The following is a 14,675-nucleotide window of genomic DNA, read 5'->3' on the forward strand; positions in this document are numbered from 1 at the left end:
TCATATTAGTGGTTGATTTGATTACAGACATTGTGAGTTAATGAAAAAATGACGTACCCTAAAGTCTTTCCATAGCATAGCATTAGAAAAGCACAATGTAGATAGAACTAGTTCCAACTCACCGACTTGCTTGTTGTGCTGCTTGGTTTTGAGTCTGACAATCTGCAGGATGTTGGAGCTGGTGATGTCGGAAACCACGTCCGACACACGCTTCCACACGCGCAAGAGGGCGCCGCAGAGCATGTGGTACTGTCGGAGGCGCATGCCCTGGAAGCACTCCTGGCCTTCCTCCACTTTCTTGCACTTGCCGTTCCTACAGAATAGCATCTATCAGGGACCCAATCTCTGCCTTTTCACATTTCAAACACCCACTTATATTCCGACGGATTGCCTTTACAGAGTTTGCAGCATTGTTATGAATCATGTGAGACTAAACTCCAGTGTTTGGACGTATTTTCTAATGACTAATGTTTAGTGTCTAGCTTTAAACCCCCAAAAGAAAAACTCCACCACGGGACCACCCAGAATAATCCCAAGTGTGTGTGTGTTCATTTTTACCCTTTCGCATGGCAACACTTCTTTAATGAAAAGTTGAACTGGCTCTCCCAGCATTCCTTGGCTTCCTCTGGCGTTACCTGAAGAAATTATCACTGTTATTATCATGTATATTGAACTATAAATTGGTACAATAAAAAAAAACAGATTCATCCCTACTAAACACATATTAAGCTAAAATTTAAAAAAAGAACATACCTTTCGATAGCGTTGCTGCAAGTTGTCAAGGCTCTCGGCTTGAGTCTGCTTGCCGATGTTGGGCTTGTAGACGATGAAGTTTTTACCTCTCCCTTGCTCGGCAAGTAGAACGCACGGTTGGTTACCTCGTAGCTAGAAAGCAGCCAAAGTGGTACATTTTTGTAATTGGGAGATACTATTCATTTGAAAGGCTATTCATACAATGTAGACTTACTTTGTAAGACAGGTAGAAGCCCTCCTCAGCAGCAGTGAGATTGGCAAACCTGTTGTTGGCTTCATCCCAAGGCATACCCCTATCAACACTGATCTGTAATGGCAAAAAGATTTGAGATTGTATTACAGTGGTACCTCGTCATAAGAGTGGCCCGACATACGAGAAATTCGAGATACAAGTAAAGTTTCGTGTAATGTCTTTGGTCGCAACTCCCTCTTTGTAATATCTCTGCGAGCACTGGGCGGAGCATTGCATTTTTTCAGTGTTTCTTTTCCCTTAGTTAGTCAGTGCGAATGGCGTATATACTACTTCTCGTTGGCAAGTGGTCGTGCGTTATCCTATTGTGAGGACATTTGTCTGCATGATTTTAGGAATATTTTGAAGGGAATACAAACTCAAATAACCCATGATATTGACCGAAAGTCAGTGTGGAGGCGGGGCAAAAAGAGCCAACCCGGGAGAAGAAAGGTATAAAAATGTAAAACAAAATTAGAATTAAGTTTAGTGTTAGGTTCAATTAAACTTACGAGCATATTGGCATGGCATGGCATTTCATTAATTTATGGTGTTCTTACCTTATAAAGAACCACCTGGCCATCCTGAGGGTTTCCCACTGTCATGAAAGTTTCCTGCTGTTCCTCGTAAATCTCATCATTCCCCGGAGCCAGGTCTGTTGGCCACACCCCCAAAGTCAACCAAAATGTGACAATGATGTCATTTTCTAATAAAGTACGTGTAAAGTGTGTATATACCTAAAATGCCCATGTCATATTTCCCCTCCTTCTTGTCCTTCTCAATTAGATAATCAAAATTATCGGTGAAGTACTGGAAGAGATAGTTTTGCTTGTGGACATCCAGGCCAAGGATTCGGTTTAAAAATTTGGTTATACTGCAGTCTGGAAATCAAACAAAATTATATTTTCATACACATAAAGGATAAAAATTACCTTCATTATGTGCAGTACTGACCTTTCTCTGTGTTAATGCCAAAACGTGGTTCCCGACAGAAAATGCCCACATCCATCATGCCATGTTTCATATCTAAAATAAAGGGGAAAAGACACTCATGTGAGAAATTCACTAAATTTAGTGCTCTTACATGGAGGACAAATATTAATTTACATACCTCTGAAGAACAGGGCGTCACCTCCGGGGTAACCTTTGGGGACAGGCACCTTGTTCTCTATGTGCCCTAAGATTGCTTTGGCGATTTTATCCAGCGCCTTGGTACCATACTAAATGAAAAAATATACATTTATTAATCCATATGTATTTTGCAAGTTTGTGAGTGTCACCACTAGTTTTGCTGATGACACAAAAGAGTTAGAACATCCAAAGATCAGGACTTTTAATAATTTGTACTTATTAAATGCACTCATGCAGGCCACAATATTAACATTTTGTGTGGCCTACTTCAGTGGTCCCCAACCACCGGTCCGTGGACCGATACCGGTCCACAAGCTACATAGTGCCGGTCCATCAGAGTAAAAAAATAGAAGGTGCATACCTTGTTTTCAAAATTGTACTTGCTCAGGTCTCTGGTCTCAGTCGCTCTTCTGTCTCCATGTGTTAAAGCCCCCTGCAGAGAAGGAGCATTAAACACACATTTTGACTTTCTCTCTCATATTTTGTGGTCTACCGGTTTTGCTATGTAAATTAGTGTAACAAGTCTGCCTTTAACTTGTTGTTTTTAAGTTGCTATGTTCCCACAGAATGTTGTACTTTGTTTTAATAGCGTTTATAATATCAAAGCATGGTCCAAGTCCCAGTTGGGAGTAGAACAGTGTGCCCTTTCGTCCCTTTTCCATCCTATTTTATCATCCTCTGTTGTGCAGGGTGCGAATATAGTTGGTTGTGTGTGTGTGTGTGTGTGTGTGTGTGTATAAACCTTTCACAAGCTAAGCGCAGAGAACATGGGTTATGACCCACGGATTTACCGAACATGCTTGGCAAATGCAACAGTTGCTTCCTGGAACAGACTTCCCCGCGCACCCACCCCTTCGAGTGTCTTTTTCGGGTATGCTGTGTCACTCTAAAAATAAATGGCTTGTCACTCCAGTGCAAAATGATAATTGTCTTTCCAATTAGCCAAATGAGGGGAAAGAATTGTCAAAATTTACACTGTCTGATTCAAGTGTCCAATCCTGTTTTAGAACAAGTTTTGGTTTATTTACATTTATGTCACAGTGACCTACATTCAATATCACAATGCACCCACCATGGCATGGTAAAGTAGTTTTGATAACAAAAAAAAAAATAGAAATGTTCCACACTGGCCAATTTGTCTCTCTTGACTTTTTTGGAGGTGCTATGGCACACTACAGGCTGAAGGCATTGGCAATTTCCAGTGCCATTTATGGTAATAGATGGCCAATTCAGAGTGTTGCCATGGAAACGACTGTTTGATTCCCTATAAAGTGCCATTAAAAAAAAAAAGTAAAACCAAAAAAAATGAATTTAATCTTTCAATCATGGCTTTGTTTTAGTGGGCAGACACCACATATATTTACAACTTCACATAATCCGTGACAGAGTATATTTAACATTTTGGTTTCAACAATCCATTAAAATGGAGACATGTTTCCTTTGAAACTTGACACCATAAACAAACAACTGACACATCTGATCATAAACCGCTACAAGGAAATGAAATCAAATGAAATGAATGACTTGTTTGTATATCAGATTGCGTAGTACAACCAAACAGTTCCTGGAATTGTGGCATGGCTGTATAAATTCAACGTAAGCGGGGGAAATTGTAGACGTAAACGGCAATTGCAAAAATCTCTTACGCAATAACACAAGACAAATGAAATGTGATTTTCCTGTGATGCAATGTTTATCACTGCCACATGCACACTCACACTCAGGACAGACATAGCTGGGAGGGATATTTACCAGGCTCTCCAGTCTCTTTGCCACAATGGAAGCAAAACGTCTTTCTCCAGCCAGCTCCGAGATGAGGAAGATGTACTCTGGAGCCGTCACTTGATTGGACCGATGGGTACGACCTAAAAAACAACCATACAACAATACAAAATATTCACATGTTAAAAAAATTCAAAAAAGTCATCACTCAAAACCAAGAGCAGCCTTTTTTTACCAAGTTTTTCTGAAGCGAGGTTCTTAATAATACACTTGTCATAAATACATGTACAAGCACATTCTTGCATGTATACAGAGACAGACTGCTAATGGAAATAATGAATTGAGCTGTTAACACAACAATGGCAGAAACAATAAAACCATTAGAAGCCTCTACAACATAAAATGATGTCGAATGGATGTAGCAAGCAGATCGTCTGTCCGACTAATTGAAAACAACTTAGTGTGAGTAATAAATAGGCAAATGAAAATGGAATAAACAGTCCCACGGTGCGAGATAGACGCATACATTTATCGGGGTTTCGTTTCAGTCGACAACAGCACACTAAAACAATATGCAAAAGAACCCTCGTTGTGAAGTGAACTCAATTTGTACTCACCAAACTGCTGAATTGCCCTGTCTGCACTCCAAGGTAGCTCCAATGTCATGTGGACACGCCGCCGCTGGTTTTTCACCCGCTTGTCAGCCTGCAGGGAAATTCCAGAGCTGGCTGCTTCAGAGATGATGGCTACCAGCTAAAGTTGGAGAGAAAAAAAACATTTGTATTTACCAGGTAAGGAGTAAAAAAAGTGCAATGGAATAACCTCCACATTGATAGAAATGTAACAATATGAAGCAAACACATTTCCATGACTTATATGATATTTGAACACACTATTTCCTAAAGTAAACAAAATAGAACTCAAAAGAAATGGGCACCCTGTAATTAGTGCATAAATGCCATGTTTGGGGGTTTCTATTTCCGGCGTGGCTACTTAGCCTCCAAGCTGATTTTCAGGAATGTAATTCCTTACTAAGCGAATTCTATTAATAAGCACAAAAGCTCAAACTGACCTTCTCTCCACTCATAAAGCGGTCTTTCTCCTTGAGATTGATGTGGTCGATGGTGAGACCCTGTTCAGCACGTGACTCGTAACGGACGCTACCGTCAGGACGTCGTACCACACGACCCTTACGCCCAGTCATCTGTTTGGCAGTGATACATTTCTTTTAAAAACTTGTTTTAGTTAATTCAAAACTGGCATGTTTTTGTTTTTGTTCAGACCTCGGAGACTTTATCGGGCCCTCCGAACTTATCAATGAGCTCGTCAAGGGTGTTGAGAGGTAGTTCTTTTCCCAGTTGTGAAATCTTGTTCAAAAGATCTTGCTTCATCTCTTCTATTCGGACTGGATTTTCCACAGGACAGAATGTCAGAGATAGGACTGAGTTTTACTCCGCTATGACGACGACAACAACACTTACCGGTGTGGCAGTTTGTGTGGTTGACAAAGATGACGTCATCGTTGTCTAGTAGCGAGTCAGGAGAGGAGTTGGAATCGGTGTCCATGCCATCAGAGTCGGTGCTGCTATCGTCGCTGTTAATGCTAATGACGCCGCCGCTGTCCACCGAATGCTTGGGTACTTTGGGATGACGAGGTCGAGGCTTACCTGACGGAACAAAAGAACAAACTTTTAACTCGTTGGCTCACACTTATTTATCTATAGAAATGATCTCATCTCATTGTCTGAACTGCTTTATTCCCAATAGGGGCGCAGGGGGTGCTGGAGCCTCTCCCAAGGGGACAAAGGACAACCATGCATTCTCACATCCATATCTAGGGGTAATTTAGTGTCCAATCAGCCTACCATGCATGTTTTGTTGGGGAATGTGGGAGGAACCCAGAGTACCCGGAGGAAACCCACACAGGCCCATGAAAAACATGCAAACTCCACACTGGTGGATCAACCTGGATTTGAACCCAGGACGCCAGAGCTGTGAGGCTGACATGCTAACCACTTGCGCCACTGGGCCGCTATACAAACTATATAAAAAAATTATTATTAACGCAAATATAATTGAGACCTGGCTTCCATATATGGACAAAACATTTCTAGTCATCTCACCCAGACTAAGTTTTTAAACAATCACAATCACTCGCCATATAAAAGTGCGAAGTAACGTCATTTCCAGAAACGCTACAAAGTACAAGCCTCAAAGTTGAACAAATACTGGAGTATTTCAACACAATTAAAGGTCTGTGTTGCATTGTGTATTCACTTTTAATGAACACTTTTATGATTTGGAACATTCCACAATGAACACATTTCTTAGCTCCACAATCAAAAGGTGCAAACTTACGTTTTCTTTTGACCCCGGGTGCTTTCTCTCGCCTTTGCTTCTCAGAAGGAAAGTGTTTGGTAACAAGGGACTGGAAAACTCCCCTGAAGAAGAAAAGGCATCAAAACTACTATTAGTGCTCTGACAAAGAAACTCAAGATACATTCCTTGTTTGACAGATGCGCAGTTAATATCCTGAATTTGAACACAATGTGCCTTGGGGCAAAAAGTTGGTGACGCCCCCACACATGAGCATACAAAGAAGTGTTAATAAAACGGCCTCACTCACTCTGCGGCAGAGACAAATCTGTCAAGATGGCCATCGTTTTCATCCAGAACTTCTCTGGTGCGAGACTCCCCGGTAGACTGCAGGCCAATAACGATGCACTGTGCGGGTGACAAATATGAATCAACAAATGAAATCTTTCAACTGTGTGATAAAAATAGTTTGGCTTATCGGAAGAAAACAATGTTGTCTTTTAATTTTGCCAGCGCCAATATTTGAAATTCTCCGCCTGGTGATTTCCACATGGCGTGCAAGGCCGATGACTCAGCGATTCCTGTGGTATGTGCTGACCTTTCCTGCCTCCAGCTCTTTCTTGGCCAATTCCACCAGGCAGCGGACCTTGGCAGCGATACAGAGGTATTTGAAAAAGCGCTGGTGTGATGACCAGAACTGGCCCCACAGGGACTTCCTGCTAACCAGGCCCAGGTCATCGGCGGCCCGCATGAAGACCTGCAGTGCCTCCGCCCACTGAAAAGGAAAGAAGTATGTAGTGTTATTTTACTATAACATGATGTGACGTTGCATTGCGACACTCACCAATTTGGCGGCTTTGTTGTAGACCAGCTTGAAGTCGCTGTCCAGTCCGATTTCTTCAATCCGGAATGACACCCCTGAGAAGCTCAGCTGCCTGGCTATGTACATCCCACTGACTTTCATGTCCATGGCAACAATCTCCATGGCGCCCACCCCTCTGCGGACGAATGGCATAAAACATAGATAAGAAAAATGTGTACAACTTCATTTCTTTCAGTAGACTTAATACAAAAATAAATTAAAAGTCAGGCTATAAGCCGGGGGTGTAAAAACTCTAGGCTGCCAAAATTAATTGATGAATAAATTAACAGCTTTCTCAATCGTGCTAATCGATAGATCATTTTTGGACATTCAAATTAGTAAAAAAAAATTGCAATTATTGATTTAAAATGAGGAAACACAGGAAATAATCTACAATCTTCATTTGAATTTCATCATAAAACAGAAAGTTGGCATTCATCATTTACTTTCATGGGCCACACAAAATGATGCAGTGGACCAGATTTGGCCCACGGGCCGCCACTTTGACACCTATGCCATAAGATATGACTAAACCCCAAATGGAGAAATGAAATATCTGATACAAGAACAGGAAATCCTCCTGATTTATGAGTGGTTTCCAAAGTATCAGATACCACAAACCTCTTCTCGATGGCGTGCAGGAAGTCATCAAAGGCCCTGAAGGGCGTGCCCTCACCCCAGATACCCAGGCGGCTCATGTAGATCATGTTCTTTGGCTCAGAGGCACCTGGATGTCCAAAAAGTATACAATTAAGTTCATTTGTACTGAATGGTAGGGTTAGAGCAACATTAAAGAGGCTTTATTTTACTCCTTTTTTAATTGAAAGTGAACTAAATAAATTGCTCCTAGACAATGGACGTGAATGATAATGAATAGCCCTCCCAGTTAAGGTGGATTGGTTGTCAATTGGCATCAATAAAACATGATAATTCCCCATAAAGCCCTCAAGCAGGGTAATAGAATGTATTGTGTATCACAATAGTGGTCTTATATTGTATATTTACCTGTGGCACTGGCATAAACCACTCTGGCCCGCGGCAACTTGTTTTGCAGATCAAGCACCGCTTTGCCCATCTTTGTTGACGTGGCATTCTTAGCTTTGTGGCATTCATCAAAAATAATCTGGGAGTAGGAGGATGCAGGTCAAGGACGAAACAACACAGGGAAGTAAAGAGAAAGAGGGCATAGAGCGGAGTGGAAAAGGAGGAATGTGTGCGTCATCTGGAAAATGAAAGGATACAACTCCGTCAAAATCCGGCTTGCACCAGTCCAGGATCTGCTTAATCCGCGTGCGGTGCTGCCCTCCCGCTTGGCTTTCGCCAATCAACGCAGAGTAGGTCGCAAAGAGGACTCCTTCTGAGGTAGCTGTGTCTCCATACTTAATCTGCAACACAGTCACACGATCAGCCGTTGGTGGCTTTGCTTCTTTCCATTTTCCACATGAGCGCTTAAAAAGAATGACCTCCTTCATTAACACCTGCACTTACTTTGTTTAAGGCATGCACGGGAATAGTCGGTGCATCTATGTCTTTGAGATCTCGCTCTGCATCAAATTTCAGGTCATTGGATATGCTGAACCTGCGGGCAGAAACAGTTAGGATTAGTCATGGAGTATACACAGCTGGACAGAACACGGACAACTCAATGCAAATCAGGTGATTTTGCCCGTGTGCATGAATCTTATTTTGGTTTGCCAAAAACAAGACTGACTGAGACATGACCTCACATCCAGCTCTCCGTGTAAAGCCTACAATTCATACAGCATTAATGATAAAAACCCTATTATCAAACATCCACACACATACCTACCTCATATCCCTTTACTCATTAATTAAAGGCTTATTTCCTGCACTAAATGTGTAAACTACTTAATTGCCCCACGTTGGCATTTCCCAATTATACCCTGTGACACTACATCAACACCCAAGTGGCCTGAAGGGGAATGTTAATTGTTTACCCCTGTTAAACATAAATATCCTGCCAATCTCCACTCATTATTCCTAAGTAGTCCAACACGCTTAATAAAGCCTCATCAGGGAGTGCTTACTCACCATAGTGATTTTTTCCTTCCCTTAAGGTAGTTTTCCAGAATGATTCCTGCAACGGTACGTCCCTTTCCCACACCGGCCCCATCCCCAATCAGGAAGCCTGCTCGTTGGTTGTTCTGCAGGATAACTTCATGTTGCTGGTCATATAAATGAGGGAGAGACGGGTCGCTCTTAGCTTCGTGTGAAAGGAAATGACGGACGGTGAGTAGATGTCTGTGCGTGTGTACCTGACAGGCGTAGATGATGGCTTCTAGCTGTTGGGCAGACAGCAAGCCACTGTTAATGGTGGATTCAGGTATAGACAGAGTGTATGTGATGTCCGGAGGGGGGACACTGGACAGCGTGTTTGTCTCCACCACTATGTCCGGATGGGAAATTCCAATTGTGGCTGATGAGGACAACGAGAGAAATGCAGTTTGTCAGTCTGGATGCAGTTTACGGCTACATTTTGCCATTTGTCGAGTGACCTACATTTGGATGGTCTGTACTCAGCATATGTGTCGACATGGCCCAGTTCCTCTGAATCCTCTTCCTCTGCTTCCTCCTCCTCCTCTGGGGGTGACTCGGTTCTTTGAGTCTGGCAACATCAAAAGCAACATTCAGCAGAAGCTATTTACACGTACTGCTACATTCCGGTCAGGTTTTTAGCCTTGATGAGTTTAAGGGGAAAAAAAGGAATTTTAGTAGCCAGACAGGTGAACATGACACAGGTAAAAGACTCATAGGAAAACACATGATTTTTTTTTGAATGCCAGTTTAAACAGCTAAAAGCTGGAAGAAGGAAAAATACTTCTGAGAGTGTCGATAGTTAAAAACCCATTCCAATAAAATACACTGTAAAAAAGTTAAGAGGGAAAAAACCTTCTGGCGAAAGAGCAGTCGTATTGTTAAAATAAATTTGAATCAAAATTAAAGAAAGCAGACTATTCAACATTTGAAAAATGAAACACACTTTTTGCAGAATAGACTCCATTTGTGAGAGATAAAAATGAATTAATTACTTGTGATTTCTATAATGATTCATATTTAAGCTTTATTCTCACAAGTCTATTCTTTACTACAGTGTCCCCAATGCTGTTTTGCAGTTATGGCTGTCTCTGCGCGCTTGCAAATGGTAAGCAATGCTTACATCATCAGTGATAATAGAATTAATGAATAATAATAATAATAATAGATGCAAATCTGTTGGCCGCGGACAGAAAGACAAAAACACACTGATAGTTATGGTAGCCTGGGAATTGTGAATTCAATACAACATTTATGACCGACAGTTTATTTGCATGCAAGCACATTTATGAGAAGGAACCACTTAATGGTGTCAAAAGAGTTGAAGAAAGTGTTAGTTTGAACATGACATCAGATTGGTACAGCTACCTGAAATCCTCCTAAAGGTGGAGTGCTGATTATAGCGGTTATATCATCCAAACTGGCCAAGCCCTGAAACCTGCTGGAGCCTTTCAGCTGTCAAAAAAATAAAAATAAAAAAAACAAAATAAAAAAAAACATAAATTCAAATGGATGGGAAAAACTGAATAAAAAAAACACGCTTCAAGGTACTAATAGAGTAGTCTGGATTTTTTTCCCCGTGTTTGACAGGTTAGTAGCAGCAATAAGAAATGAAGAAATATAAAGAAGGAAAAGGAACGCCTCTTGTTGTGTCTCATTTGAAGCAGTAAATCCTAGAAGATGACAGCTCAAGTAAAAAATACGTAACTGAAATTTAGTGAATACTACGCAATATTTTAAGGATAACAAAGCATGACCAGGAGAACATTAATCATTTTAGAGATGTTTTGAAATCTTCATTTCACATTTCTCACTGTGTGCATGCAATGTTAAGTCTCCATTGATTCATTTATGGTTTCAGCAGCTTAACTCTGTGCATGAAATTCAAGCTATGTGGAAAAAAATAATATTTCTTCTTTCCTTGTGAAGAATAAGCGGTTCATAAAATAAATGAATAGTAATGCCTTTTTATTAACCATAAGATTGTGTTGTGTGGTGATTTATCAAACCCATGGTTTGCTGACATTTAATAATAATTCTGCATTATTCACTCAAGAAGTATCTTTACTGTTGAATTGGGTACTGTGTAATACTTTTTTTTAAATCACATATTAATAAAATTGACAATAGAAGGAATTTTTCACAATGTATCATTTACTATTGTTTTGGTAATATATACTATAATATATTGCCCAACGTGAATGTTACGACCGACTAGTTGGTGTAAACGTATAGTGTATTACTGTATAAGAGTTAGTAGTTGGTGTTTATCAGTTTGTAGAGTATTTATTTGCATCTACTGACCCTTAGCTGGCTCTGCGCTGGTGCGGTTGTGTCGGTGTTACTTGTGCTGACATCCCAGAGTGTGGGCACCGTGTCCAGGTGGTCAGTGCTGATGAAGGACTGGGCATCGGCATACTCTGAGAGCGAGTCGGTCGGAGAGGAAAACAAGGAATTGGTGGAAAGGTCATCGATGCAGGACAGATCCTGTGGAGGGAGAAACAAGACAAGTCAACTCACCTTTCTTCAAATTATTGACTTTATTTTTGTCACTAGGTCTAAAATGTCTTTTGCTGTGTCTGTATTCTCACCCTCTTGCTACTGTGACAGTGAAATTTCCACAGTACAGGATGAATAGTTATTTAATCTAATCAAAGTCGATGACAAAAAATATTTGCATACCCTCATGGACTGTCCTCATAAACAGAAGGCAAGTGTCATTTTAACCAATGCTGCCTGGCCCCTTTATTCAAATTGCATCTAAGCCATTAGCATGCCATGCACTTTAAGTAGCCTCCAACAGACACTACGCACCCAACCCCCACTACTCTCTGTCCTAAGGGACTTATAAAAATGGATGTGACCAGATAGGGATTAGGTAATGGCTCCATGTAGAGAAGAAACAGCAAGCTAACAAAAACAAACATACTGAGAGCTCTAAAAGCAGAAGTATTTTGAGGTTAACATTTTCTTTAAAAAATATGTGTCAAAATTGCTAATTTGAGTTCTAGTCCATACAAAGTGGGAAAAAAATGGACAAAAAACTATTCATGAGAAAGTAGTACATTCAGTTGAATTACATTTTTATTTTTAAAACCCAATTTTCGTTATAAAATGTACTAATTTAATAGCTAGGGCACAATGGAATTTTAAAAATAAAATATTGCAAAATAACAACGTAATTATGAGATCGTAGTGAACCTTCGTCTTATCCCCCCAGGGGTCACCACGGAGAGATTGTGAAATGAAATGAGACGTTCTATCTACATTAATTGGGTTTGATTTGTCCCTATTTCTGTGGTTAACACTTTACAATTGTATGAGTAATCGTAATGTTAAAAAGCTAATTAAAACAGTGAGTACAAAGGTAGTTAAAGATCCAAGTTTCACGACATAGCTCTGGGAAATGACAATGAGAACGCGTATAAAAACAGCCTATTAAAAGCTTATGCTTGCAGTAACGTAGTGTCCTACATTTTACTACAAAAAATCTAAATTACAAGGGTAATCTCCAGATTCCATGAAGCCGAAAGGTATCATCGCGACTCCTTCCTGGACTCATTATTGCCTCACATCACACAACAAGTTAAGCGGACCATGTCTGACAGGCAACACGACCCGGCGACTATCCATGCACACATGACTACATGACGTTGGGAAATGGGTCCAGCAAGGGTGGTAAACAAACACATTGCTTTTATTTTTGTCCTCTTATATTACAGGAGTGACTTGCTATCATTGTGAGGAAGCGACACTATCGTTCTTAGCGTCAACTGTCATTGTGTGCAGTATATTGACTTCTTGGGACAAGATCAGACATGAATAACTGCCTGAGCAGTCCTGGTCTCTGATTGGCTGCCTTAAGGGTGAGGGGTGCACATGCCCCCTATTTAAAAAGGGGGAAAATACAGCACCTATCCATTTCACATAACTTTCAAGCACCTCTTTCATCAGCTGTGTCTTCAATATCCCTAGTTCACACTAAGACTGGTCTGGCTGTGACAGATGTGTAAACAAGCCTGAGAAAAAAGGACACCTCCTTACCAGAGGCCTCATTTTGCAGAGGCGCCATGGTGGAAATGCACAGATAAGCAGCACACTGTCATTTTTAATCGCAAAAAAACAGGACATTTCCTCAAACGGCGCCGAGAAGGCAATTGTTTACCTAAACCTCATTTACGACATGGGGTATTCAGTCAAAGTCATGGGCTGATAAAAGTGCCACACAAGATACATTTCTGCATTTTCTCCAAGTCTAAATGCTCTATTTTCTTTTCAGTCATGAAACAAAGATTCTCAGGGAAAAAATATGCTTCAAATGTAGTAGAAAATTATGCATAAAATTCCTAAACAGGCTTTTATAGGGTCATATTGTTTTAGTTTTTCCAAATCAATTTGACTTTTCATACTGTGATGGATTTCTTATGACTCTGTATACGTTTATTTAACGTTAAACTACAAAACCTGTTTTGTAATTCTGCTCCAAGTTAAATTGTAGGTTTGTGACAAAAAAACCTCCCCAGCACTTTATGAGAAAAACCAGTCGGGCTTGTGCTAAGTGAAACATCTCCGAGCTCAGCACCATGCTAATCGAGTTGTCAACCAGAGCGGAACAGAGTCTGCTACAGTGTTACTTGTCCAGCAGCAGATGTGTACCTGAGGTTGGTGCGTCTACTCTGCCCAAAAGGACGCCCTGCCACAAAGAGATAAGGCTTGAAATCCAGATACCCTGATGCTAATCTAACTACTTTTGCAGGTCATAGCCAAAACATAAAAAACCCTAATCCTGCTGCACTCCTTTTGAATCCAAATATCTTTCTTTCCTATTTTGTAAGTGAGGAACCACGCCTGTTTGTTCAAGTGTTTCTTTAGAAAAAGAAGTTCCAGGAGAAAATGTACATTTTCATTGAAGGGCATGTGAAAGCACATACTTTTATTGTAATTCCTCCACCCAAGTGCTCTTGAACAATAGTAGCCTTTCACATGTTCTACTTTTGCCTTGGTTTCCCAATGCAGTCACATGCCTTCTTTTCCCCTTCAGCGTTTGGGCAATGTTTGGATCAAATGAACGTAATGTGACAAGCCAGTGTCTGCACAGCACGCAGAGGCTGTAAATTACAACTTGTGTGCATTGGGATGAATGATAGGGGACACATAAGTGCATCGAGTTAGCTATCTGTCTTACACAGATTGTACCAGCAAGTTCAAGGGAAAATAAAAGCAAACATAAAACATTTGTTTAACAGAATATATAAAAATTCAATTGTTTGTGTCATGACTCTTTGTAGCAACTGTTTTCTAATATAAAAAAAGCGAAATGTCACTGCTTATCAGATGATACATTCCAGCAGTTCCATATGAAGAAGTCTACATATGCTCTATAAACATAAGTGTGTATACTGTAGCCGTATTAGTAGAGCTGGCATTCATCCATCTTTCACTTTTCCTCAGAATCGAGCCTCTGTGGCATATTTCAATAGTGTAGGCGTACTGAGTGTCACTGGCAAGTGTTGAACTTCCCACTGATGTTCTGCATTCACAAAATGGACCAATGTATTATTCATATGTTGTCCTGGCTAAATTACAGCTCGAGTACTTCCTTGATTC

General features: G+C 40.6%; 1 protein-coding gene across 5 annotated transcripts in view; it reads right to left on the reverse strand.

Annotated features, from left to right (window-relative positions):
• The window catches only part of sbno2b (strawberry notch homolog 2b), a 37,855-nt gene that overhangs the window by 4,918 nt on the left and 18,262 nt on the right, over positions 1–14,675 (reverse strand). For 4 of the 5 annotated variants that reach the window (XM_077716868.1, XM_077716871.1, XM_077716870.1 and 1 more), the window contains 27 exons: positions 11,373–11,555; positions 10,437–10,523; positions 9,534–9,639; positions 9,290–9,450; positions 9,066–9,199; positions 8,502–8,592; positions 8,255–8,398; positions 8,019–8,136; positions 7,635–7,740; positions 6,996–7,149; positions 6,750–6,926; positions 6,462–6,559; positions 6,194–6,276; positions 5,317–5,502; positions 5,119–5,240; positions 4,908–5,039; positions 4,453–4,588; positions 3,866–3,978; positions 2,475–2,546; positions 2,094–2,202; positions 1,937–2,008; positions 1,720–1,863; positions 1,543–1,637; positions 968–1,060; positions 754–885; positions 559–635; positions 123–313 (listed from right to left, as the gene is read on the reverse strand). In XM_077716868.1, coding sequence (XP_077572994.1) covers positions 123–313; positions 559–635; positions 754–885; positions 968–1,060; positions 1,543–1,637; positions 1,720–1,863; positions 1,937–2,008; positions 2,094–2,202; positions 2,475–2,546; positions 3,866–3,978; positions 4,453–4,588; positions 4,908–5,039; positions 5,119–5,240; positions 5,317–5,502; positions 6,194–6,276; positions 6,462–6,559; positions 6,750–6,926; positions 6,996–7,149; positions 7,635–7,740; positions 8,019–8,136; positions 8,255–8,398; positions 8,502–8,592; positions 9,066–9,199; positions 9,290–9,450; positions 9,534–9,639; positions 10,437–10,523; positions 11,373–11,555 — 3,316 coding nt within the window. The remainder of the gene's footprint in view (positions 1–122; positions 314–558; positions 636–753; positions 886–967; positions 1,061–1,542; positions 1,638–1,719; positions 1,864–1,936; positions 2,009–2,093; positions 2,203–2,474; positions 2,547–3,865; positions 3,979–4,452; positions 4,589–4,907; positions 5,040–5,118; positions 5,241–5,316; positions 5,503–6,193; positions 6,277–6,461; positions 6,560–6,749; positions 6,927–6,995; positions 7,150–7,634; positions 7,741–8,018; positions 8,137–8,254; positions 8,399–8,501; positions 8,593–9,065; positions 9,200–9,289; positions 9,451–9,533; positions 9,640–10,436; positions 10,524–11,372; positions 11,556–14,675) is intronic. The other variant, XM_077716869.1, reaches the window with a different exon arrangement.

Source organism: Stigmatopora nigra, chromosome 5 (genome assembly GCF_051989575.1).
Source record: "Stigmatopora nigra isolate UIUO_SnigA chromosome 5, RoL_Snig_1.1, whole genome shotgun sequence".
Taxonomy (NCBI): Eukaryota; Metazoa; Chordata; class Actinopteri; order Syngnathiformes; family Syngnathidae; genus Stigmatopora; species Stigmatopora nigra.